Genomic DNA, 27,713 nt, shown 5'->3' on the forward strand with positions numbered 1-27,713 from the left:
ATCTGTTGGGTGTAGAAATACATTGGGCACAACAACAAGTATCTATCTATATACATATATTAACATCATGTACAATCCAGTCAGTTGTATGGAATGGTTTCTAATACTAGCTGAAGATTGGCTAGAGTCCTGACTTATGCTGGATCTTATATATTAGGTAGGCTGAATGTGTGCCATCCAGATCCTTGGAATTTTCATGCCATCTTTGTTGTTGATATTTGGGTGGTTTATCAGGATTTCGCAGGCTTCCTTAAATTTCCTTTCGTACCAGGTTTTTGTATATGGTGTAAGGTGTTGAGTGCGTCGTCTGAGAGGCCTGCTTCACCATAATGGTTATATTTAATGTGTCTAATGTGTTCCTTCTTGCGTATATGGATTGTCCGTCCTGTTTCACCAATGTATGGTAAGTTACAGGTGCAGCAGATGCAATAGACCCCAGGATGTGTTAATGGGAGGAGAGGATCCTTAGAGGAGTTGAATATGGTTTTAAATTTAGTGGGTGGTTTAAAGGTGGCATTGAGGTTATAATGTTGTAGGATTCTGTTGATTTTTTCCGATAACCCTTTAATGTATGGGATGGCTATGGTTTTGCTGTAATCTAGATTCGTTTTTATTGTTGTTTTATGGAGTATTTTATTAATAGTATTTTTGTTATAGCCATTATTTATGAATGTGTCGCTGATGATTTTTAGTTCTTGTTTCAGGGCTTGCTGGTTAGAGCAAATTGTTGTAGCTCTGTATTTAAGTGTTAATGACTCCATATTTTTGTGATGGGTGGTGGTATGAATTAGCATGTATGTATTGGCCAGTGTGTGTCGGTTTTCAGTAGACCGTGAAGGATAGACTGCCTGAAGGAAGACGTGTGACTAGTGTGTCTAGGAATGGGAGCGAATTTTGGTTTTCAATTTCGATGGTAAATTGTATGTGTTCATGTTGTTTGTTCAGGTGGCTAAGGAATGTGTTTAGCGTTTGTTGCCCATGCGGCCAGATCGCAAACACGTCGTGAACGTATCTAATCCAGACTGTTGGTCTTAGCATGGTGGAATCAAGAGCCCTTTGCTCAAAGGTTTCCATGTAGAAGTTAGCAATTGGGGGGGGGGGATAGTGGTGAGCCCATGGTTGTACCTTCTTTTTGTAGGTAAAATTTGTTTTGCCACACGAAGCAACTGGATTGAGTATGGGCAAAGAGGGCCGTAATTTTGGGCGGAAATTTGTTCTGTAGTAGAAGAATTGTATCATTGATGGGGACATTAGTGAAAAGGGCAGAAACGTCGAAACTGACTAATAAGTCGTCTTTGTCGAGTGTTATGTTTTTAATTTTGTTTATAAAGTGTTGTGTGTTTTTTTATGTAGGTGGGGGAATGACCTACCAACTCCTTGAGTGTTGCCGCTAATTTCTTGGCTAAGTAGTAATTGGGACTGTCTATTCCTTCCATGATTGGTTGAAGGGGCATATTTTGTTTGTGTATTTTTGGGACCCCATTTATTCTGGGGGGGGGCAGGCGTAGTGGGGTTTGAGTTTTTTTAACCGTGTCTGGTGGCCAAGAAGTGATGGACTTGAGTAGTTTTTCTGTTTTATCCTTTATCCTTTTTGTTGGTTTATAATTTACCATTTTATATGTGTTGTTATTGGCTACTAGTTGATTCATTTGAAGTACGTATATTGACCTGTCAAGGACAACAGTGGCATTGCCTTTATCCGCATTATTATTATGTTTTGTTTGGCTTTTAATGACTTAATTGCTGCTAATTCTGTTTTTGTGAGATTGTTCTGTATGGTTTTCGTAGTGTTTAGGACATTACTAGTTTCTAGTCATATTTTATCTGCTATATTGTTAGGTAGGGACCTGATGCCTCTTTCAATGTGGTAGATAAAATCCAATTTGTTTACCTTTTTAGGTGCTATTGCATAGTTAAGTCCTTTATTCAGCAGCGTAAGTTCGCCATTGTTCAGGGTGTGGCTTGATAGGTGATCACATGGTTCTTGCTTGCCGGTTGGTTGGTCGTTCTCCCTTGTTTGTTGTTCGTTGTTGGTGTTTATCAGGGAGGAAGTCTTCTGATTGGATGGATTCCTGTGATTGGCCGCCATGTTTTGCCGTTGTTTCAAACTGTGGAATTTTTTCTTGAGTTTTTCTTTATTCTTTTCCAGGGTATATTTGGCCGAACTGTCAGTAATTCTTTCAAGTACTTGTAGAATGTCTGGATTAATATGGTTCGATAGTTCGGATTGTAATTTTGAAACCAGCTTTTGTTGTAGCTAGGTTTTGGTGGGCTATTTGAATCTGTTCTCTAAGCATTGCTTTTTCTGTGCGGTCATAAATACGGAGTGCCTTAGCGTTGTTGTGCCCAATGTATTTCTACAACCAACAGATAACACTAATAATAGGACTCTAGCATTGATGTATAATTTTTTTTTTTCCACCAGAGGTCAGGCCAACAATTGTTGTAGCAGTTGGTCAGTATCTTTAACAAACCAGTTTGATTGTAGTATAGCTTGTTTTCTGTGTATAGTTGTATGCTCCAGAAGATGACCTTGACATAAAGGTCGAAATGTCGAATGTAGATTTTAGTTATATTAAACTAAAGTTTTTATTCAAACACGGTAGTTGTCTCCATAATTTTCAAAAATGCATTCGGATCACCATGTAAGCTTAAAAGAAAGGATTCTTTTTGTTTGAATTCATTATTTTTCCAAAGTAATTGTACTGTTACAGATTTAAGCAAAAGACAGGCAAAGAGTCTCTGAAAAAATACCATTGGATATAAATTTTTGATATTAAAAAAGACTCACAATCAGAAACCCTGAGTAATGCAGTTTAACATCATTTGTTATTCATAAAAAAAAAAAATCGTTCCTAAAACTGAAATGTGCACCCCATATAATCTTATTTTGCAACGAAAGAAAGCAAAATGTCATATTTATTTCAATAAATGTTATTTTAAAAATATTAATATTTGACATAATATTTCCAATGCAAACAAACATTTTGATTATTTATTTTCACACGTATGAAATTCGTTTTTATTTTGGGAAGAGACACAATCGTTTCTTGAATCGTTCGAACGATTCAAGAAACGTACAAATCTACCACCTCTACACAGCATCAAAATCACGGGTGAGGCAACAAGTGTAGATACAGACGTGGCAAGTAAATTTCCCAAACTTCTGGCAGAAATAATTGAGGGGGAATATTTGCCTGAGCAAATATTTAATGTTGACGAAACTGCGCTGGTTTGGAAGAGGATGCCAACATGGACATTTATTGCAAAAGAGGAAAAATCTATGTCTGGATTCAAGATTGCAAACGATCAGATCACTGTTATGATTGGCGGCAACACTTAAGGGGACTTGAAACTTAAACCGCATACAGTGTACTATTCCCAGAGACCACGGGCCTTTAAGAACGTTGATCCGAGTAGGCTGCCTGTAATCTGGAAATCCAATACCAAGGCTTGGGTTACACGTGTGCTGTTTGCAGACTGGTTCAATAACCACTTCATTCTCCAGGTGAAGGAATATTGTGACAAGAAAGGAATCCTGTTTAAAGTGCTTCTCCTCCTGGACAATGCCCCCAGCCACCCGGAAGAGTTGGATGACTTTCATTCTGACGTAAAAGTTGTTTATTACCACCTATTCCACCACACTGTTGCAACCTTCAAAGCCTACTATCTACGGCGTATGTTTTCTCAAGCAATCAAGGCCATTGATAGTGGTAAGGGCATTACTCTATGTGATTTCTGGAAGAATTATAATATCCTTGACACTATCAAAAACATCGGGGTGGCATAGGATGAAGTCAAGCGGACAACAATGAACGCTGTGTGGAAGAAACTCTGCCCCAGAAATGGTGCAAAATTGTTTAAAGGAAGGAGAGCAGACAATGACTGATACGGTTATTGAGTTGACACAGGAATTACAGCAAGCAATGGAGACATGTGTGCAACTAGCAGAGCAATTAGAGCTGGAAGTGAATAATGTTGACATTAACGAGCTTTTTTTGAGTCACGATGAAGAGCTTACTAATGATGACCTTATTCAGTTGGAGGCATTTCGAAATTCCAAAGAAAATACTATGCCGATTGAACTGCCAACTCCAGACGTTAAGAAATTTATAACAAAGGGACTAGCCAAGGCTTTTAACCTGATAGGCATGGCGGTAGCAAAATTAGAATTGATGGATCTGAACACCGAGCGGTTCGAGAATGTTAGCCACCGTATCCATTCCGATATGTCTAGCTACAAGGCCATCTACAATGACAAAAAGCATGTGACCACACAATCTATTCTAGACATGTTTGTGAGATGCCGCTCACAACAATGTCAAGATGACAACTCAGATGACCCCGACTATGCTCAGCCTTCAACATCAAGAGGGGAAGAAGTTGCCAGAGAACAGCATTTCTCTTCACAACCATCCACCACCAGCGCCGACTCTCCCACTACAGAGCTAAATTAGCTGTCACAAGACATTTTTTTATTTGAAAAGTGTTATTTCAGTTTGTTTTTATATTCTTTTATATATTTTTCATACTTTTATGGTTTATATCCGAGTAAATACTGCTGCATGATATTTCATTTATAAAATAATACTGTGTAAATAATATACTGTACACATCTGTATATATACATACATATAATAATAATAAATATTGCAGTTTCTTACGAAATTACACTTAAGCAATTTACAAATTCGACTTACGTAAAATTCAAGTTACGTAAAAGTTTACGGAACGCATTACTTACATAACTCGGGGGGGTTACTGTAACTGTAATTAAACTGATAGTTTAGTTACCATTATTTGGCTAGTATTTGTAAAGCAGTAACTGTATACAAGTGTATATACCTAATTATATGGTTAAAAGTAGTTGTCGCAGTTGGTAATAATATATTTTTCAATTAATTTATTATTCTTATTTTATCTGTTTTACAATCTAACGATGAGATTATATTACATGGGAAAGAAAATTTCATTGTTAATACTTTTAATGTCATTTGCTATAAACTAATTTTGGAAATTAAAGAAAGAGCTATTTAGACAGATATGTTTGGCAATTTTTTTGAAGAAAGATATAGATCAAGACAAGCACAAGACTAATATTAACAAAATTTTACAAAATTTGTAAAATTTTGTTAATATTAGTTAATATTTGTAATTTTACAAAATTTTGCAAATTTTGTAAAACTTTTCAGACTGATATTGACTCAGAAAAATTTATTAATGAAGTTAAGCAATTTTTAATAATGATTAAGAAGAAAATTCTTCAATTAAAAAAATGTACAAATTTATAAATGATGGGTTAAGGTCTACTTTTCCGAACGTAGAAACAATTTTAAAAATATTTTTGACGATGCCTATTTCAAATGTGCTGAACGCTCATTTTTAGTGTTGAAATGAATAAAAAATTATTTAAGAAGTAACTTGCACCAAAATAAAACAACGTTATTATGCATTAAATCAGATGTAATGAACTCAATTAATTATGATGACATTATAATTCTAGTAGCAAGGTAAACTAATTACCAATGATGAACATTATAGATATATTTGCTAAAACTAAACCCAGAAAAAAAACTTTTATTTATTAATTTTTTTAATTCAAATTTGAACAAATTTATTTTTATTTTTACACTTTTTTAAAATGCAAATTTTAAAAAAGTGTATATGTATACCAATGTTGTATACATATATTTATTATGTATTATGAAGTTATTATGGAAATGTTGACTTTTATTTTCAAACTAAAAAAAAATGCTTATTTTTGAGGTCTCACAATGATGTTGCTCCTCGAGCCTCCAAAAGTATAAATGCTGCCCTGGGTGTGGTTTAGGATTTGTTCCGGTAGCTGACTTTTCCCTGGTGAAAACAATGGGGGGGGGGCTTGTACGATGTCCCAGCCGGCATGAAATTCTGTCATGTTGTACCATAATTTTTTATTTTGGTTTAAGCCAATGAGAATACAAAATTTGGTCGGCTAAATCCCAAATTGCCAGCCCATCCTGATTCATTCAGCATCCAGGTGGATACCTAACAGGGTACACCACGAGAAGGTAAGAATTGGACATTAGGTCAGGAAACACTGATCAATTCTCTGCATTCCTTTAAAGGCTATGTGGAGGTCTCCTCTCAGTTATATAGCTTTGACCCTTAAGCACCCCAGTTTGGAAGGTATATGGCAAAATTTGATAAAACATCTGATGATTACTTGGATGTTGAAAATCACTCTATGAAATAAAGATAAGGAGGTTATTATCTCTCTCTTTATAAGGCTATGATTTGACTGCATCTTGAGAAGAATAACCGAGTTGGTGACAGTTCTGTGGAATGCTCCCTGTGAGTATAGATTGAAGGTGTGAGCAGGAGTTGCAGGGTTAAGTTGACAGGCAGAAAGAGATAGGATATAACAGAAACTGATATAAAATAAATTTTTCAATGAAGTAGGGAAGAACAAAGGGTCACCCTGGAAGTTGTGTAAGAGTGTTGTCAGTAAGGATGTGTGGATTAGTAAATGAGTGGAAAGTATTGCCAGAGGTAGTTGAATATCTGACAGTGAATAAGTTTAAGGAGAGGCATGACAGGCATGCTGAGAATAATAGTTAGCATGGGTCTTCATGGAGTCAAAAGACTCCATGCAGATTCTCATGTAATAATGATAATAATATGACTAATGAATTACATTTGAATAGATATGGAGTCAGGCGTCTAGAAAAAGTTTTCGGTGATAAAATGGAAATGATAAATTAGGGAGACTATAACTTTTAGGAGGATGTTGTGTGCAGGCACTCTTGAAAGTGAGAATTATGTGTCAGAATGAGAAAGACCAAAGAATGTTGAATGCAGTTTCTCAGATTTCAAATCTGAACAGGACAGTTAAAAGATGTAAGGGTACCATTTACCAATGGTATTCTTGGCAAAGAAAATTACAGGCATTAGTAAGACTTCGTTGACAGATGAATATAACTGATATAGGGAGTGTGCACTTAACCATTTGTTTTGGGACTGCAAAACTGCTGCTATCATAATGATGGTGTATGGATGTTCCAATAAAGAACATGTTAAAAAAAAAAACCTTTTGTAAAGGTTCCTTTTTCAAGAAAAACACGTATGTTAAATGCAACTTCAAATTATTTTGATTTAAAAAAAAAAATGAAAAAGTTTAACAGAAAAATTAAGTGAAGAATGCTTTTTAAGAAACATGCTCAAAAACGAAATATGATTAACACACAAGGATACTCATTCATTACATTTTAATAAACTTCAATAATAACAAAACATTTAAATGGAAAAATGTTTTCTTTTTCAACCTGTTCTAAAACAACACAACCCTATTTATTATAATCACAATTCATTAACTTAATAAACAGTATCACAGCTTCGGTGAGGCAGGCGAAGGGCATCCCCCCCCCCCCCACCCCCCCCCCCCCCCACCCCCCCCCCCCCCCACCCCCCCCCCCCCCCACCCCCCCCCCCCCCCACCCCCCCCCCCCCCCACCCCCCCCCCCCCCCACCCCCCCCCCCCCCCACCCCCCCCCCCCCCCACCCCCCCCCCCCCCCACCCCCCCCCCCCCCCACCCCCCCCCCCCCCCACCCCCCCCCCCCCCCACCCCCCCCCCCCCCCACCCCCCCCCCCCCCCACCCCCCCCCCCCCCCACCCCCCCCCCCCCCCACCCCCCCCCCCCCCCACCCCCCCCCCCCCCCACCCCCCCCCCCCCCCACCCCCCCCCCCCCCCACCCCCCCCCCCCCCCACCCCCCCCCCCCCCCACCCCCCCCCCCCCCCACCCCCCCCCCCCCCCACCCCCCCCCCCCCCCACCCCCCCCCCCCCCCACCCCCCCCCCCCCCCACCCCCCCCCCCCCCCACCCCCCCCCCCCCCCACCCCCCCCCCCCCCCACCCCCACTTTCCATAATTTCATGAGAGCAGTGCGTTGGGTGGACGATAAATTACTTTTTGGAGGCGAAGACTGGGCGAGGATATTGGCGACGTCAAGTCTGATGTTATTTGCTATCTACAGCAATAAGCGACAGATCCCACATTTGATATTAAACATTACATCAAGCACCAGCACGTCTTTCGGAGCGACCGCGAAATTGTGGCCAAGGCTTAGGGCACTGACGGCATTGTCGTTGAGCCTTTTGGAAGATAAGTTAACAACTGTCTGGAGTGGTTGAATTTGCGGTTGCGGTTTGGCTTCACACGGGTTGTTATATTTCTTGATATGTTTATATTTTATTTTTTGAAATTCTTTTTGTGCAGAAGCTTCTGAGATGCCAGAGAAAATAGACCAAAGTTCAGGGTTAAGTACAGCAGAGAGCTCTGATTGTAAGGAGCCAATGGTGGCATTAGTCACGAAGAGGGTGGCACGTGTAATGGCAATTTGTTCCCACAGTAGTGCAAAGTTGGCGCAGACAAAATATAGACTGACTGAGACAAAATATCGGAAGTATTAAATTCTGTTTTAATCCTTTCTGAGTGCTGTATACAATCCATTAAGCCTCCAACATGATGTTCACAAACCAACCTTGAAAAATTTCACAGGTCACCCATGTTTTTCATTTACTACTCTCAAAAGTCACAGAGTTGAGAATTAATTATATTGGAGTGACTATTTTTAAGCGTTCCTAGGTGTTCATTTCTGACATCAATGACCAACAATCTCTTGGTACCCTGTGTCCTGACAGCTTATGCTCATCCTTCATAATCTTCTTCTTGGGTTCCCATATTAGGCAATTGTTTGCCTTTAATGTTTTCAAGGGTTTAAAAAAGTCTTCTGCCCATTTCCTCCTGGATCTTCCTCTTGATCACTGTCCCTTTGGTTTATTTTTCCAGGCAATATTTGGCCATCTGTCCTCATTCATTCTTTCTATGTGGTTTTTCCAGTTCTTTCTATAGTTTATGATGGCATCTGTTATGTTAATTATGGATAACTGTTTTCTTATTTCTAAAAGACCATAAGATATAATGATAAAATATACAAAGAGCCAATAAGTTTCACTAGCCCCTGTCTAGCATTTTCAAGGCTGTACTGGTGTGAAAACAAATGTATCAAGTTACATGTAAAACATACACTTTAGTAACTGCCAGGCTGTTACATTTGATAATTCGTGTCTGATGGCGTGCATGCGTTCGAATGCTTCAGTCAGAATCCAGTACATGACCATGTGTTGTGTAGTTTTTTGCATATTGTAGTTCTGTTAAACTGAGAGAAATGATGAGATTTTTCCATATGTCTTTAAGAATAGTACCTTGATTTCTATTTAAATTATTGCCTGTGCGTAGCATCACAGCTGCGTCTTTGAAAGTTCTGTGTGTGTAGTCATTCTCGATGTGATGATTCTATTGTGATAATATCACAATAAAATCACAAGAGCAGATGCATGAAGAATATGACTAAGGCCAGGCGAGTGACTAATATGGTGTGGAAGGCAAAACTGGAATATGAGAAGAGATTGGTGCTAAGCTCCAAAGAAAATCTTAGAGAATTTTTTAGCTATGTAGCCAGTTGGAGGAGAAATGATTGTGGAAGAATGACATTGCAGGATAAAATTGGGAATAGAATGACTGATGCAGAGGACATAGTGGAGTTGTTCAATGAGCACTTTATTGGAGTATTTCATCCTGGAGGAATAAATTTTAATACTAGAGGGATAGAGCAGGTTCAAGGTTTAGAGGTGCAAGAGGAGTGTGTTTCAAATACTCAGTACTCTGGATGTCAGTAAAACTGTGGGACTGGATGGTATTTCACCACAGGTTTTGAGAGCTCCTTTGACCTGGCTTTTCAATGAAAGTCTGGCTATGGGAAAGATACCCAAGGAATGGAAGGAAGATAAGATAGTGCCATTACATAAGGGTGGGAACAGACTGGAAATGTCTAATTACAGGCAGGCCAGTTTGTGTGTCATCAGTAGTTGTTAAGGTCTTGGAGAAATTGGTTGGCAACTCCTATAGCTAAATTTGACCTCTCCTATTGCTTCTGCCTTAGTATCTCCACTGAGTCTGCCTCCCACTGACAAGACCTCAATAAAGGTTGAAACCGGTCTGGGTAGTGGCCCTTCCCTTAATGCATAGCAGTATACATGTCCGCAAGGAGATGTGGTTTGCATCATGGGAGATACTGAGACAAGGAGTGATGAGAGCTCAGTCCACCTGCACTCGAGTTGCCTGGTGTTGCACTACCTTACCCCAGTCCTGAAGATATTTTCAGGTGCAAACTTTGTTTGCTTACACTTGGATAAAGGATTAAACTAAATTTATTATAGTCTAACCAAGTGAAAAATAAACTTCCAACATCCAACTATATACAGCATTGGGCAGATGAGGGTAATGTTATCTGTGAGAATCAACATGGATTTGTTAAGGGGTGCTCATATTACTTGAACAGCAAGTAATATGATTGCCTTTTATAATCAAGTGACAAGAGCAGTTGATGAGGGACAGGCATACACTGCCATTTTTTTTGGATTTTGCAAAGGCATTTGACAGGATGTCACGCAAGCTGATATTTAAATTACAGCACATGGGTTTAGATGTCAGGTTAGTCAATTGGATTTAGGATTGGCAATATCAAGGAAGCAGAAGGTTACAAGTGAGGTTATACATGCTCAGCGGAAATGGGACCTGTATTGTTTAACCTTTAAATCAATGACACTGTCAATAGATTGCAAGGGGATATTCAGTTGTTTGCAGATGACGTGAAGCTGGGAAGGGTTATTAGTAATAGTGCAGATGTGGTAGCCCTGCAAGAGGATTTGAATAAACTAGACAGATGGGCGAATGAATGCGGTTTAATGAAGCAAAATGTAAAGTCTTGAAGTTTGGGATACATCGATGGGAGGCTGCATACTCGATTGGAGGAGCTGTACTGGAGGAAGTAAGGGAGACAAGGGATCTGGGGGTGATAACTGATAGAAAACTGAAATTCAGGGAGCATATTGCAAAGGTGGTGAAAGTAACCCAGAGGATTGTTGCAATACTGAGAAGGACGCTGACCTGCAGAGATAGAAGAGTTATCATTCCGTTGTATAAGACCCTGATCAGGCCACACTTAGATTACTGTTCTCAAATTTAGTCCCCAGGATTTGAAGAGGATAAATTAACTATGAAAAGGGTGCAGAGGCAGATAACAAAGATGGTTTCAGGACTGTACAATGTTAGTTATGAGGATCGACTGAGGGAATGTGGACTGCAGAGTTTAGTGAATAGAAGAAGGAGAGGTGATATGATTGAGACTTTTAAACTCTTGAGAGGCAGTTACAGGGTGGACACTGGGGAGTTCTTTCACTTGGTGGAGCAGTGGGAAGGAGCGATGAAAAGGGGCCATCCCTGAGAGTTATGAAAGAAAGCTGTGAGCAAGAGAGTGAGGAGTGGTTTCTTTGCATGGAGAGTGGTGGAACTATGGAATGCATTGCCTGATAGAGTGGTGAGAGCAAGAATGGTCAATGAGTTCAACTAGTGATATGATAGACTTTGTGTTTCCTAGGAAGGACCTCCCACAATGAGTCTGTTGACTCCATGGAGGCCTGGATAATGGTAATGATGATAATAATAAAATAAATCATAATGATAATAAAAAAGAAACTCTCTCATGATGAGCACACTATGGCTTGGTGCATTGTCATGATGGATGATCCACTTGTGGCCACAATTCAGATCTATTTCTCTGAACAGAATCTCGTAATCTTTTCAGCACCTCTAAATAGCATTGTTGGTTGACCCTTTGTCCCTGTTCAAGGAATTCATAGGATCCCTTGCTGATAATCAAAGAAATATTTTTTTTCGAAAGTGGCAAACTCGGGCTTTTCCACTGCATGCACTGGCATTTTGTTTTGGGATCATACTGGAAGCACCTGGCTTAATCACCTGATTACTCTCAGAAACATGCTTGTTTGCAGAAAGTCGCAACCTGAAGCCACTGCTACTTCTGTTCATCTGTCAAGATCCGAAGCACTAACTTCGCAGAAATCTTTCACATATCCAATTCTTGAGTTAAAATTATCATGACTGTTTCTCAATTCATTTGCAATTCAGCAGCCATTAATCGCACACTTAATCGTTTGTCATACCGTACCAAATCTTGTACTTTGTTAACATTTGCATCCGTCATTTTTGTATTTGGCTGCCCACTTCTGGGTTTGTTATTCACATCTTCTTGCCCACCTTTGAATCTTTATGCCACTCAAAGAAACTTGAGTTTTTCAGAACATCCACACTATATGCCACTTTCAACAGCTCCAATGTTTCCGTAGCAGTTTTGCCGATTTTTTCCACTAAATTTGATGTTAATAAACTGCTCCAAATTTTGATCACACATTTTATGGCAAATGTTTACATGCAGATCTCTATTGTTTTTGCAATAGCCAACTAGCAAATGGCTCTGTTGGCTTGAGGTTTATGCATGCATTAGTTAAAAAATGTACAAGCATGATTACTCCTGTGACTCCAACCAAATCATCACATGAGCGACACTATGTGGCTGTCCTGAGAATTAAATTGTCACACCTCATATATTAACAGGAAATTGGTACTGCACATTATCTGTTAACTTGCAGTTTTCAATAATGCTAATTCATTCTATGGATAAAAAAAAATCAACTCTTTTGAGTTGAGTTTTTAGGATAATCAACTAAAAAATACAGTCCAAAATGCTCCACTAGTATTAAGATTATATTTAATAAAAAAAAAGATACATATTGTTGTATGTTGGGTGGTTGCTAGTTATCATAAAAATCTGTCGAGATTTTTTTTCCTCATAAATTTCTCTGCAGCTGGGAAAAGTGTCTTCAACTATTCTTTTCGCTTTAAGAAAACAGGACATGTTTGGATCTATTTTCTCAAACCAACCTAAACAGGAAGTCAATTCTTGAAATGCTTCAGCCATCTCTTTTGCTACGAACCTTTCTGGTTCCGAGGTTTCATGTCTTTCATTTGAAACTTTAGCACCTTCCATTTTAATGAGATCAGCATTTGATAATTAGTTATCATGCAATTCTAAGATCCTCCACATCATGTTCATCAAATTCTAACTGTTATGAAAGTTTTACGATTTTTTTTTTTTCCACTGATTTCCTAAAATGTTTTGTCCTTTGCAAAACTTTGGTTATCAGGAACAAATTGCAGACAGATTTTTTTTTTCTACACTCATTTCAAACACATGGAGTAGCATCTTCCAAAGCTTTTGTAATATTCCTTATTGCATGATAAATAGTGTAAGATTTCCAGAATTCTGTAAGTGCTATTTCAGGATTGTATGCAGTGCTTCAATTGCTTGAGCAAATGTTCTCTATCAATAGTATGCCTTGAAGTTCATTATAACGTCCTAATCCACTGGCTGCAGTAATGATGTAGTGTTGGGTGGATATTGGGATGGAAATCATCCAAATGGGCAGGATTGTCTAAAATAAGCAGTATCTTAAAGGAACGTCATTTTCATTGCAATATTTTTCTACTTCAGTAGTAAAGCAGTTGATAAACCAGTTTTCAAATAATACTATATTCAAATAATACTAATAATCCATGATTTCTGGTTGACTTGATAATGGACTGGAAGTGTTGCTTTGGTGATACCTTTTAATGCTTGTGGGTTTTCGGAGTTTTGAACATGTAGTGGTTTCAACTTGCATGTTCTGTATGCATTTCTGTGAAGCAAAAGTGTCACCCTAAATTAAAGATACCAAGAAATTATATACTTGGTTTAATCCTTTATCCAAGTATAAGCAAACAAAGTTTGCACCTGAAATATAATCAGGACTAGGGCAACAGTACATAGAAGCTAATGACTTCACATCACTTGCCTTAGTATCCCATAACGCAAACATATCATTATGGGTATGTATAATGCTATGCATTATGGGAAGAGTCACTATCCAGACCGGTTTCAATCTTTAGTGAGCCTCATCAGTAGGAGCCAGATCCAGAGGTGATACTAAGTTCGTGTATAGAGGCTTAAGTGCTGTGAAGACATAATGTTGGAGGTTTAATGGATTTTTTACAACACTCAGAAAGGATTAAAAAGAATTTAATACTTCCTATATTTCGTCCTAGTCACTAGGACATCTATGGGGATTACAAAAATAACTAATGTAACATAACACAAATATCATACAATACTAAGCCCAACCACGTGGGTGACACTAAAGTCCTATCTAGGTGGAGCGCCCTCTAAGGGCGGTTGTGGGTGGCCTGGAATATAAAGTAGGATCTCTGGGGATGAGTGTTTCCCAAATTTTCAGAAGCTTAATGCAACCGTATTTATTAAGATTTGGTTGATTTCTAAGAGCTGCTGCTGCTTCTAAGAATATTCTCTCTTTCTTGAATTTGCTGTGATGGAGCATGGTGGTTTCTTCCATGATACTCTGTGGGTGTGTCCAAGACATGGTCAGCCAAGCCTGAATGACCATAGTTGTGTTTACAGATGTAAGACTAGTGTTCCTCTAGGCAGATGGATGCTGATCTGCCTGTCTGTCCAAAGTATGCCAGCTTACAGGAACAGGGTACTTTGTAAACTCCAGGCAGAGAGAGAGAAGGGAGCTGATCTTTTGTAGAACAGATAAGGGTAGTAAGTTTGCGGTGGGGTTTATATGCTGTGTGTAGGTTGTACTTTTTTAGAATCTTGGCTATTTTTTTGGATGTGCCACGGATGTAGGGTATGGTCATGGCATTTTTAAATTCTTGTTGACGAGAAGGACCGGGAATGGGAGAGGAACTAATTATTTTTTTGATACTGTGATCACTGTAGCCATTGGAGAGGAAAGTGTTGTGTATGTAGTTAAGCTCAGTAGTGAGGGCGGTTCCACTGGAACAAAGATTGGGCTCTCTTGGTAAGAGTTTTAATTATGCCATATTGTTGAGAGGGATGGTGGTGTGAGAGTTTGTGAATGTATCTGCCTGTGTGTGTGTGGGTTTTCTGTATATAGTGAAGGCAAGTGTATCATTAGGCAGCCGTGTGACTAAGGTGTCTAGGAAGGGTAAACAATTGTTCTTTCCCTTTTCCATAGTAAACTGGATTCTTGGATGTAGGCTATTGAGATGACTGAGGAAGGAGTCTAATGTGTCTGGGCCATGAGGCCAAATAGAGAACACATCATCTACATATCTTAGCCAGATAGAAGGTTTGAGTGGGGCTGAGTCTATGGCTCGTTTTTCAAAATCTTCCATATAGAAATTAGCAAGGGGAGGAGAGAGAGAGGGGGGAACCCATGGCAGTTCCCTCTATCTGCTTGTAGATTTTGTTCTTCCAAGAAAAATACCCAGAGTTAATGGAAAAGGAAAAGAGATCTAAGATGTCAGAAGGGAAAACTTTTTGTAAGAGAGATAAGGTGTCTGTTAAGGGAATGTTAGTAAACAAAGAGGAGATATCAATGCTTACCAATATGTCTGCTTTGTTCAGGGTTAAATTTTCTATGAGGGCTTTAAAGTGGGTCGAGTTTTTTATATAGGAAGTGGACCTTCCAATGAGGGGGGTCAGAGAGTTGGCCAGCTGTTTAGACAGTCTGTAGCAAGGTGCATTGGTGGCATCTACTATAGTAGATGCCAATTGGTGGCATCTACAAAATAAGTGGAAAAAGAAGAATCAGAAGACCAAGAAAGAGATGGCAAGAGACTGGAATGGGCCATGTTCCCTAAAACCCATGTTAGGAAGAAGAAGACTTTCAGAATTAAGTGATATTTAAAATTATGATTTTCCTGAAACTCTTATGATGATGAAAGTGCAAATAATGATCCACCAACAGCAAAAAGAAATTGTACTGGCAGTCCTTTGTTCAAGTGGAAAATTTTTAGTAAAGTAAAAGTAAAGTGTTTACCTGCTTTGAAAATATTTGCATAGATAAGAGTTTAGTATTATTCAAGGATCATTTCTCCTTCATTTGTTCAATTCATCTTATCAAAGAGACAAGATTTGGCATAAATCTTTTGTTTTATGTGAATTTGGGATTTCCTGACAGTAATGTAAAAATTGATGGCAAAACTATTTCCATGTATTCTGTCCATAACAACTGGTAATTGAGCCTTGTCCTCTATGATTGGTTGCACACAAATAAAACCGATGCATGTGGGAAAAACCAAAAGGAGATGCCAAAATTCACAGAAAATTAGAAAAGGGACAATTACACTCAAAATGTACTGATAACAATGGATATCAGGTGGGAAGTGACCACACTTCATGGAAATTGATAGAGCCATCAGAAAAGAGGGATATTTCAAATGGTCAATAATGAAACCTCAATGTTTCATATAGTACAATATATATGTATATGTGTGTCTATACAATAGATATATGTCTGACAAATGTGGCATTTGCCATATATGTATACTTCTGAATAATTCTAAAAGGATGATGAAGGTGTGCAAATGGTTTGTATTGTAAAAAAAATACAAAAATGCTGACCAAGATTTCAATAAAACATAATTGTGTTACAATTTTGGTTGAGCCTGCAACGAAAACAAACAGGCTGAATGTTTTGCTTGCTATTTTTTGTTTTCAATTATAAAAGTAGACCTCATTTCATGAGGTCTACAAAGACCAGGCAAGGAGGGTGACTTGGTTGGTAAGAGTAGCTAAAGAGAGGTATGAACAGCAGTTAGCTAATGAAGCTAAAAAGAATCCTAGAGAGGGTGCTAATGGGCCAAGCGCTGCGGATGCGATTTGAACAGCTCCTGATTCAGATAAGTTTTACTAGGAATAATTAAGTATATATGTGTAATTGTTTAAGTAAGAGCAGCTGTAAACGTTGTATGCTACCGATATTAATAGTGTGGGTTTTTTTTCTTGCCTAAACTAAATTACGGAATCGTTATTATTAGACCTAGTAACCTGCAGAGAAAAAAAAAAAAAAAAATGGCTGCGTCATTGTCATTCCATGATTTTAATTTAGATTTCAGTCATTTCGTTAAGAGTGAGGTCTGTTATATGTATTCCTTCAATTACATAAATGATTTGTGGATGTTTAATGTGGATGGAAGAAGGGTGTGTGTGCGAAGTGTGACCTGAACGAGGAACTGATGAATGCGAATATGAAATTGATGACAGAAAGTGCTAGTACTGATTGTGTCGCGAGTGCACGTTTGAAAGAGAAGGATGGTGAGAAAGACAGGCGAAAAAATGTTAAAAAATCAGGAAAAAAGAAAAAGAGCGATTTGACAACCGTAATGGAGGTTAAAAGGGATGAAAGTGAGACGGAAAGAGACGAAATTGAGAGAACGAATGAAAGTAGAAATGGCGTGATGCAGAAATCGCAAGTAAAAAAAATCGAAAGAATAAATGATAGCGAAAAAAGAATGAATGATGGCGAAAGTTGGACGCATGTTGGAACGAAAGTACTGAACCAAAGAAAGATGAACGACAGTAAAAGTGAGAAGAATGATAGCGAAAGATGGACGCATGTTAGTCTGAAAGTACGGAAACAAAGAAAGATAAATGAATGTGAACGTGAGAAGAATGATAGTGAAAGTTGGACGTATGTTGGACCGAAAGTACGGAAACAAAGAAGGATGAATGAGAGGGAAAGTGAGAAGAGGGGGATCGAGAGTTAGAAAGATTTAATGATAGAGAGAATGTGTTGCGAGGTTCGGAAGGTGAATTGGATTGGATGAAGCAAGAAATGAAATGGATGCAGAATGAAATTAAGAGAATTCAGGTCAAAACTATTAAAATAAATCATGATGGCATGAAAGAGCTAATGAAAGATGAGCGAGTGGCGTTGTATGGCGATTCCATTATTAAAGGTGTGCTAGAGGATAAAATGCACAAGGTATGTTTTCCAGGCGGTAAAATGAGTAGAGTGATTGAGGTATTGAATATGAGGTGGGAGCGAGCAAAAGAGTTAATTGTATTAATTGGTACAAATGATTTGAGAGAGAACAAAGAGCATGTCAAAATGAATGTCAGGAGACTGCTTGGAAAGATAAAAGAGAATAGTGTGACAGGAAGGGTAGTCAGTGTGTTGCCGTTGCCTAGGTATGATTGTGGTGAAATGAGGTGGAGAGCAAGGATTATGAATGATATTCTGGCTGAAATGTGTGAGGAGATGGGAGAACAGTTTGTTAATGTGTGGAATGAGTTAGAGGGACGAAGTGAGCTGTATGGAGCGATGGACTGCATTTGAGTGGTTATGGTGTGAGTCGCTTGGAGAGACTGCTACTGGAAAGTAAAGAAGTGAATAGAGAGACTGAATCAGATCGAGAGGGGAGTGATGTGGAAGAGCAGGAGAGTAAGACAGGAGAGATTGAAGAAGTGGAAATGAATGGGGAAGTGAGTGGTATGAGTATAGAAAAATAGAGAATGAGTGTGCAAGAGGAGCAGGGAAACGGGGAGGCTCAGGGTGGACAGGGGTACACAGCGTGAGAAAGGTGGATGCTCCACAAGGAGGTGAGAGCATGTGTAGGCAGGAAAGTAATGGGATCAGGGATCAAGAGGAAACAGATAGAATTGCAAAGGGTTCTAAAATGAAGAAGCAGAAAAGGAAATGGCCCCAGTCCAGCATGGAGAGATAACATCGAGTGAGTGGTATCAGTGGAACTAGCTGTAGATCCAGAAATGAGTTGTGTTTGTATATCAATGCTAGAAGTGTAAGAAACAAGGCAGATGAAATGGTTGAACTAATTGCGTCTGTGTACCCAGAGATTGTCGGAATAAGTGAGACATGGTTAGATGAGGACGACATCCTGACAGGAATAGAGATGAAAAGGTATGATGTGTTTCGTGAGGATAGAAGGGATAAAAAGGGAGGGGGAGTGCTATTGATGATAGAGAAAGAGTTATGTCCATACAAGGTAGAGATGCAAGAGGGAAATAGTGCCAGTGGTGTGAGATAGAGGTGAATAGAATCAAATACTTGGTGGGATGTTGTTATAGACCTGGTAATGTGGATGGTGGTGATAGTGAAATGTATAGTCCAATAAGCCAAGCAAATAAGAAAAGGGTAATCATTATGGGTGATTTTGATTATGGCAATATAGACTGGAATGAAGAGATAGCAACTGGAAGTAAAGAAAATGAGATTTTTGAGTTTTTGAGGGATAACTATCTCAGACAGTATGTAACAGAGGGCACACGAGGATTAAGGGTCTTGGATTTGATCATCTCATCGGAGGATGTAATTATCAATGAGGTGTCAAATCATCCACCAATTGGTGAAAGTGACCATGAGGTGATTACCTGGGTGGTTGCCAGCAGTGCAATGACCCCTGTGAAAAAAGGGTATGTGTGGAACTACAAGGGGAGTGATTATGAAGAGCTCAGGAGACAGCTTGCAGGTGTAGCATGGAATGAAGAGTTAGCTGGAAAAGAAATCAATGCAGCTTGGGGGATTTTCAAAAACTGTTTAGTAGATGCAATGTCTAAATGTATACCATGGGTGAGAAGGTTAAATAAGGTAGGTGTGAGATGGATGAATAAAGAGATTAAGCATACAATACAGAGAAAAATGACATTGTGGAGGCAGCATAAGAGAAGTGGAAGTAACCAATTTCATGAGATCTACAAAGACCAGGCAAGGAGGGTGACTTGGTTGGTGAGAGTAGCTAAAGAGAGGTATGAACAGCAGTTAGCTAATGAAGCCAAAAAGAATCCTAGGGAGTTCTTTCGATACGTAGCCAGCAAAGGAAAGAATGATTATGGAAGGATGACATTGATTGGAGGAAATGGTCTTTCAATCTTGTGAATGTGACTTCATGGAGAGATTAAGAGCAGTTGATGATGGGGAGGAGAGACTGACTGTAAATGAGCAAGAGGTGTTTGGGGAATTGAGTAAACTAGATGTAAATAAGGCTGTGGGACTTGATAATATATCACCACGTATTCTGAAGGAATGTGCCAGAGAGTTGACACCTGCCTTGACCAATACGAGTCTTGCATTTGGTCAAGTTCCTAAAGAGTGGAAGGAGGGCAAGATTGTGCCACTTCATAAAGGAGGTGATCGAACTCAAGCATCAAACTATAGGCGTATCTGTGTGTCAGGTGTTGTGGTTAAGTTGTTGGAGAAGCTTGTGAGAACTAGGATCCAGAGTTGGGTTGACAACAATGATATAATCTTTGATGGACAGTATGGATTTGTTAAAGGGAGGTCATGTTTTAGTAATCTACTTACTTATTACAATAAGGTGACTGCTTCCTTGGACAGAGGAGAGGGATACACAGTAATATACTTGGATTTCGCAAAAGCTTTTGATAGAGTACCTCATGATAAGTTGATAGCCAAACTAGAGCAGATGGGGTTGGATATTAGATTAGTGCATTGGATTGGAGACTGGCTATCTGATAGGTATCAACAAGTTGTGTATGGGGGTGCAATATCCAGGAAAAGGAAAGTCACTAGTGGAGTGCCTCAGGGGTCTGTTTTAGGGCCATTACTATTTAACTTGTATATTAATGATATTGGCAAAGATTTGGATGGAGATATTCAGTTGTTTGCAGATGATGCAAAGTTGGGATGAACCATAAAGAGTAGTGAAGATGTTGTGGCCTTACAAGAAGATTGACTTGAATAAACTGAGTGATTGGGCATGGAAATGGGGGATGTGAGTTCAATGTTGCAAAACGTAAGGTTTTAAAATTTGGAAAACAAAGATGGGATGCAGAATTTATGCTTGGTGAGAATATATTGTTGGAGGTAGAGGAAATAAGATACCTGGGGGTGATAGTGGATAAGGATCTGAAATTTAGGGGACACATTGCCAAAATTGTGAAGACAACACAAAGGCTTCTGGGAATGATGTGGAGGACACTGACGTGTAGAAGTAGGGAGATTCTTGTTCCGTTGTATAAAGCTTTGATTAGGCCACACATGGACTATTATGTCCAGATTTGGTCACCTGGTTTTCAGAAGGATGAAGAGATGTTGGAAAGGGTCCAAAGGCGACTGACTAAGGTAGTTTCTGGCCTCTAGAATGTTGAGTATGAGGAAAGATTGAAAAGATGTAATTTGCAGAGTCTAGTGGAGAGAAGGAAGAGTGGAGATATGATAGAGACCTACAAGTTGGTAAGGGGTTGCTATAGGATCAATGGTGGAGAAGTTCTACAGAGAATAGTGGGAGATCAGAGGAGAACCAGCGGTCATCCCTGGAAACTGTATAAAGAGGGTGTGAGTAGGGGAGTGAGAGGCTGGTTTTTATCGTGCAGAGTTGCGAGTGATTGGAATGCCTTGCCTGAGAGTGTGGTGTCTGCAAGGAGTTTGAACGTGTTTAAGACACAGTATGATGAGATGTGTGTGAAATAAAAGGACCTCCTAGATGAGTCTTTGACTCCATGAGGTCTTGTTTAATAATAATAATAATAATAATAATAATAATAAAGAAAATGGTCAAAATAAGTCAGGAGGAGGGTCTGGCTGGCTTCATTATCTCAATAGTGAGAAGTTTAAAGTCTTAAAAATTATTATTTTTATCAACAGAAATATAAATGACTTGGTTTAAAAGAATTTTAAACTGAAAATAAAATATAAATCATTCAGGTTTAATAGTTAAGCATTTAGCAGGCTTGAGAGCACAGAATAAGGATTGTTGTTTTCTGTACTACGAAACAGTGCTTGGTTTTTGACACTTTGTTTATATTTTTTAAATTTTTCATATAAAAATGATGTTACTCATCTGTAATTTTGTCATTTCTTAAGATCCAAGCATTCTCATCTGAGAATGCTTGGATCTTAAATTATTGCTATTTCAATTATTTTAAATAATTTACTGTCTAACATATAAAAAATGTGAAATTAAGTGCCTGCCATGCTAATAGCTATCAGAATTTCACTACAGAAATAGTACATATATATATATAGAGAGAGAGAAAATTAACAACTACATGCAGTATCATTAATCTTGCTAAGAATATTGGCTATGCCTGTGCAGATGTTTCAGTTTATACCTCATCAGGTTGAGATTCACGCATGATCTCCGGCACTGAGAAAAGATGTAATGTACCATTTGCTTCACCTACTGCCAAAACTTGACTAGTTTCTGCAATAACAAAAAATAAAAATAAATAAAAAAAAAATTTGCAATGCTTATATTAAAATATGAATATTTTAAAACACAAATAATATTTCACACTTTTATTATTATTATTACACTAGTACTTCTATGGAGTCCTAAGACTCATAATGGGAGACCAAAACTATCAATACAATATCTATCATACCTGTCCTTGAAACCATTAACAGGCAGAGCACTCACAACTCAGCAACCTATTCCATTCATTCGCCACTGTTCAAGAGAAAAATCTAATCCTCACGCTCTTGCTAACTACAATCCTACTCATTTTTCCAGTGATGATCTCTTGTTCTACCCCCCCCCCCCCAGTCAGAGCCGAAACATTTCCCCTGCATCAGTCCTATAAAATCCTTTAAATAATATGTTTCTATCACCCCCCCCCCCACTTCACCTATCAACCGACTTTTGCAATCCACAAATCCTCAATCTATTCTCATAGGGAGCATTCACCATCTTGGTTACTCACTTTTGGATCTTCTCCACCACTTCTTCATCCCCAAGAAATCCAGGTGATGAGACCTAAGCACAGTAATCTAGATATGGTTGTATCAAGAGTTTATAAACAGGAATGGTAACTCTCCTATCTCTGCTTAGTGTGTTCTTCAATAACCAAGTAATGCTATGAGTTACCCTGGCTATTTTAGCAATATGCCCTTAAAATTTCAACTCTCTATAACTATCCCCAGATCCATGGCTTTTTCCCTGGAGTACAGTTCAAACAAACAATGATTGTGCATGATGTATCTTTATGACTGGGTTACTTGTATATAGAGGCTAATGACTTCACATTAATTGCCTTAGTATCTCATAATAATAATTATTATTATTCAAGACTCCACGGAGTCAAAAGACTCATTGCAGGAGGTCCTTCCTAAGAAACACAGTCTATCAAGACTCATTGTGGGCGGTCCCTCCTAGGAAACAAAGTCTATCATACCACTCCTTAACCTCATTGACCGTTCTTGCTCTCACCACTCTATCAGGCGATGCATTCCATGGTTCAACCACCCTCCATGCAAAGAAACCATTCCTCACCCTCTTGTTCACAGTTTCCTTTCGTAACTTCCAGGGATGGCCCCCTTGTCATCACTCCTTCCCGCTGTTCAACCAAGCGAAAGAACTTCCCAGTGTCAACCCTGTAACCACCTCTCAACAGTTTAAAAGTCTCGATCATATCACCTCTCCTCCTTCTATCCACCAAACCCTGCAGTCCACATTCTCTCAGACGATCCTCATAACTAACATTGTACAGTCCTGAAACCATCTTCTGATAATGCAAAGCACACATCCTTTTGGGTGTGTATAATGCTAAGCATTATCATTTTCACTCTGATAATCCCTTGCAAAGTCGTTAATCACCATTCCTTAAATGTTGATTTTCTTCAGATTCAACTCTCCATAACACCAGCTGGCTACCTGCTTCCAACTTCACAGATCAAGCAGGTAGAGAGGCTGACACTTGCAATCTCAAATGATGTCACACAGATTGGCCACATTCCTACCAGAATGCCAGACAATCTCAACCACTCTCCAAACACTCTGGACCTTCTCCTCCTCACCAGTGACCTTTCTAAGTACACTTGTGAATGTTGCCTGCCCTCTAGGCCACTCAAACCACAATGTAGTGCAGATCTCTTTCCCCCATGGAGCAGCACATACACAAACACTTGCATCCATGTATGGCATTACCAGAGAGCCAAGCAAGACAATCTTTGTGACTTCTAATCCTTGTTTCTGGTTACCTGAATCAAACCTATGTGCATAAAGAATCACCAAAATAATACTCATCGAAATGGATACATTTATTCCCCACTACATCATCATTTCTTGTCCCCCTATCTAAACCTTGGTTTTCTCACAGGTGTGCCAAGGCTGTTGTACAAAAGAACGAGTCAGGCATACCAACTGGCTTGCATCCAAAATTCCATCTTCCTATACAACCTACACCAAATTCCAGAATAGCTGCAAGAAAATTATCATCACATTGAAAACTGATTTTGAAGAAATTTGCATCCTGCCCAAATGGCAGCCACGCCTTCTGGGCTCTAGTTACAACTATTGGATGTAACTTCTGCGCAACTCTACTCCCTCCACTATTACATCATCACCCATAGAAAATGCCAACTTCCTGGCTTCCTACTTCAACTCTTGCATAGCTGATCATGATAAATGCTCTCCAAAACATTCAACACTCAATGCCACATTTAATTTCTCACCAGAAAGAGATCAGAAAAATTTTGCTCAAACTGGATACCAAAAAATCTCCTGGCCCTGATTGTTCTAAAGGTCTATTCCCCAGAGATGGCTCTCACTTTATGCCACCTTTTTACACTTTCTTATTCCACTGGTTATCTATCTATCTTGCAGTGTGGAAAAGCCCATACATACAACATATTCCTAAGAAGGGTTACAAATCCTTACCTTCAAACTACTGTCCAATTACTCTCATCTCAATTCTTTCTAAAGTAACCAAAAGAACCATAAATGGCCAAAACCTTGAAGACTCATCTAAGAAATAACTGATAGTATGAACTCTGTCACAGTCGATCAACAGGGGATCTACTAACCTATGTCACCCATCTCTAGACAAACACCTTGGAAAGGTTTGGTGAATCTCAAGTGGTTTCTCTTGATGTCTCTAAAGCTTTTGATCAAGTTTGGCACAAAGGCCTATGAGGAAAACTCCCATTATTTGGTCTACCCTTATTGACTTCTGCAATTGGGTAACTAGCTTTCTGGCTGGATGCTCACTTCAAGTGATGGCGGATGGCTCCTTATCTTCTATCTAGACAACTATCTTCTATACATAAATGATCTGCTCCAGCTAACTGCCAATTCAGTACACAGTTTTACTGATAACAGCACATTACACTCCACCTTTTCGTTTGTCAAATCCTGTAAAGTGCAAACCACCACAGCTTCCAGAAATCTTACCTCTACTACCTTAAATTCCGATCTTCAAAGCATTCATCAATAGGGGTTTCAATAACATTATCAACTTCAATGTCAGCAAAACACCATTCTGCATTATTTCCCACAAAAGAGAACCCTGTTCTTCCGATCTTACCCTTGATATTCAAATCTCTATTTAAGATGAGATTCCCCTTCTCAGAATAACTCTAATCTCTCTTGGCCCAAATATATCACAACTATTGCCTCCTCTGCATCCAAAAAATTAGGCTTTCTCTTTTACTCAAGGTGTTTAACTCTAAGCAGCACTTAACCCTATACAAATTACAAATCCAACTGATCATTGAATACTGCTCTCATATCTGGGGTGGTGCCCCTAAGAGATCCATGAAAATACTGGATTCTATACTAAAAAGAGCAGTTAGGTTTATTGATGACCTAATAGGCATTCAGTCTCTGCAGCCTATATCCTCTATAAATATTTCTATGGCCACTGTTCATCAGAATTGACACCAATAATTCCACCATCCTCTTGCAAATCTGTCCAAATGCTGTGCTGCTAACTAGACCCTATCACAGTTTAACTCCAAACCCACAGAACACTTTTCTCATCTTCATTTATTCCTTTCACTGCTGCCCTCTGGAACAGTTTTTCACCACGTGTTTCCCAAGGAATAATCCACAGCTTTTTAAATCAACTGTGAATAAGTTCCTTATCACCCATCTACGGTACTGATGTACTACAGGTTGATCAATCTCTCGTGGATGGGCTCCATAAAAAAATTAAAAAATAAAAATAAAAAATAAAATGTTAGTGAAGTCTTGCTAATGCCCAAAACCTCTCCTTCTTATTCCTGATGCTACCAGCATGAGTATATAGAAACTACAGCATCCCCTTGGGCCCCAACAACCTTTACATCCTGAATTGATTACCCCATTCAATATTATTTTACCTGAGACTAGATTCCTCATTCATTTCAAGCATAGTGGAACTTCCAAACATTAACATAATAACATAAAGGAAACTAAACTCTTATTGACTGTTTATACATATACATCAACCCTACACATTTGAGAACAAACCTATAATACAACAGCACTGGGGGGGGGGGGGTAAGTGGGTAGGAAAAATAAAGGAATCTGCTGATGGGTTTTTGAAGAACTGGAAATTGTATTGGAGAGATGTTCCAAAGACCATAGGTAGATGAAATGAAAGATGATGAGAAATTGGTTTGATTAAGATTGGAGATAATCCGTTATGGATGTTGACCAGTAGTTGTTTGTTTTCTTTGATAAGTGAAAGGAAGCTGAGAAATGGTGGGAGTAGTTCAGTGGAGCAGTGCCCATAAAAATATTGACAAAAGTGACATAATGCAGAAACAGTATCAGTAAAAAATTGAATGGAGGGAGTCTGTGAAAGAGGGATTATCTATTAAGCAGATTGCACTTTTCTGGATATAGTTGAGTATTCTTAGGGAGCTTTAGAATGAATCATCCTAGATATGACAACAGTATTGTAAGATCAAGCTGACTAGGATTTATAAATTGTTTGGAGCCTTGCAGGAGGGAAACAGTGTTTGAACAAAAAAAAAGAATACTGCACATTTTGGAGGATGAGAAAGCAGGATGAGAAAGCTATGGATATAGTATGCTTGTGCCATGATAGGTGATGTGAAAGTCAATCTAAAAAGAGAACACTGATTTTGATTAATGATTATAGCATTATCAAAAGTAGGGGTGAAAGAAGTAAGCTCTTTCTTCCAAGAAACAAGACAAAATTGCTTTTTGATTGAAATTCCAGACATTATCTTCATCCCACTTCAAAAATTCAGTTTTCGTGGTACTGATTTTAGAACATCTTGAAGCTTGAGTCATTATGAACAATGCAAGATTATTTATTTATTTTTTTTTTTGTAAATGAAGAAAACTGACTGTTATTTCCATTTGTCTGTTGGAAACACCCAAATGTAAATCACAAGAATGAAATAATTATATATTAACAGACAAACCAAATACTGTACAAGACTTAAACAGAGTGAGATTAAATAAAGATCACAGGACTGAAGAACAAAAACTAATACAAAAGAAACCTTTTGACTCCAGATAAAAATTTCTGCTGAAAAAAAAAAAAATTCAAGTAAATTTATCTCTAAAGTCTAGATTAGGGAATAATTTGTTGGGAGTTAAATGGATTAGCAACATCATTACACAAGAGCTGTAAAAAAAAAAGGAAATAATCTTGTAGAGGGTTTTATTATTATCATTATCCCAAGATCCAATGGAGTCAAAGATTCATCTAGGACAGTGGTGTTCAACCTTTTTTACTATGCGAGCTACATTTCTATAAAAAGTTTCTATAAATTTCTATAAAAAGACTCTGATCAGACCACGCTTAGATTATTGTTCTCAGATCTGGTCCCCAGGATTTGAAGGGGATAAATTAACTGTGGAAAGGGTACAAAGGCGGATAACAAAGATAGTGTCGGGACTGTACAATGTTAGTTATGAGGATTGGCTGAGGGAGTGTGGACTGCAGAGTTTGGTGGATAGAAGAAGGAGAGGTGATATGATTGAGACTTTTAAACTGTTGAGAGGTGGTTACAGAGTTGACACTGGGGAGTTCTTTTGCTTGGTTGAACAGCAGAAAGGAGTCATGACAAGGGACCATCCCTGGAAGTTACAAAAGGAAACTGTGAGAAAGAGGGTGAGGAGTGGTTTCTTTGCATGGCGGGTGGTTGAACCATGGAATGCATTGCCTGATGGAGTGGTGAGGGCGCAAATGGTCAATGCATTTAAGGAGTCGTATGATAGACTTTGTGTTTCCTAG

The 27,713-nt window shown here is 38.7% G+C and overlaps 1 protein-coding gene across 1 annotated transcript in view; it reads right to left on the minus strand.

Annotated features, from left to right (window-relative positions):
* Positions 1-27,713, minus strand: part of mmm (missing minor mitochondria) — a 375,927-nt gene that overhangs the window by 18,668 nt on the left and 329,546 nt on the right. The window contains exon 13 of the mRNA XM_090411202.1: positions 21,852-21,943. Coding sequence (XP_090267328.1) covers positions 21,852-21,943 — 92 coding nt within the window. The remainder of the gene's footprint in view (positions 1-21,851; positions 21,944-27,713) is intronic.

This window comes from Typopeltis vanoorti, chromosome 21 (assembly GCF_054136105.1).
Source record: "Typopeltis vanoorti isolate ZY-2024b chromosome 21, IOZ_Tvanoo_1.0, whole genome shotgun sequence".
Lineage (NCBI taxonomy): Eukaryota > Metazoa > Arthropoda > Arachnida > Uropygi > Thelyphonidae > Typopeltis > Typopeltis vanoorti.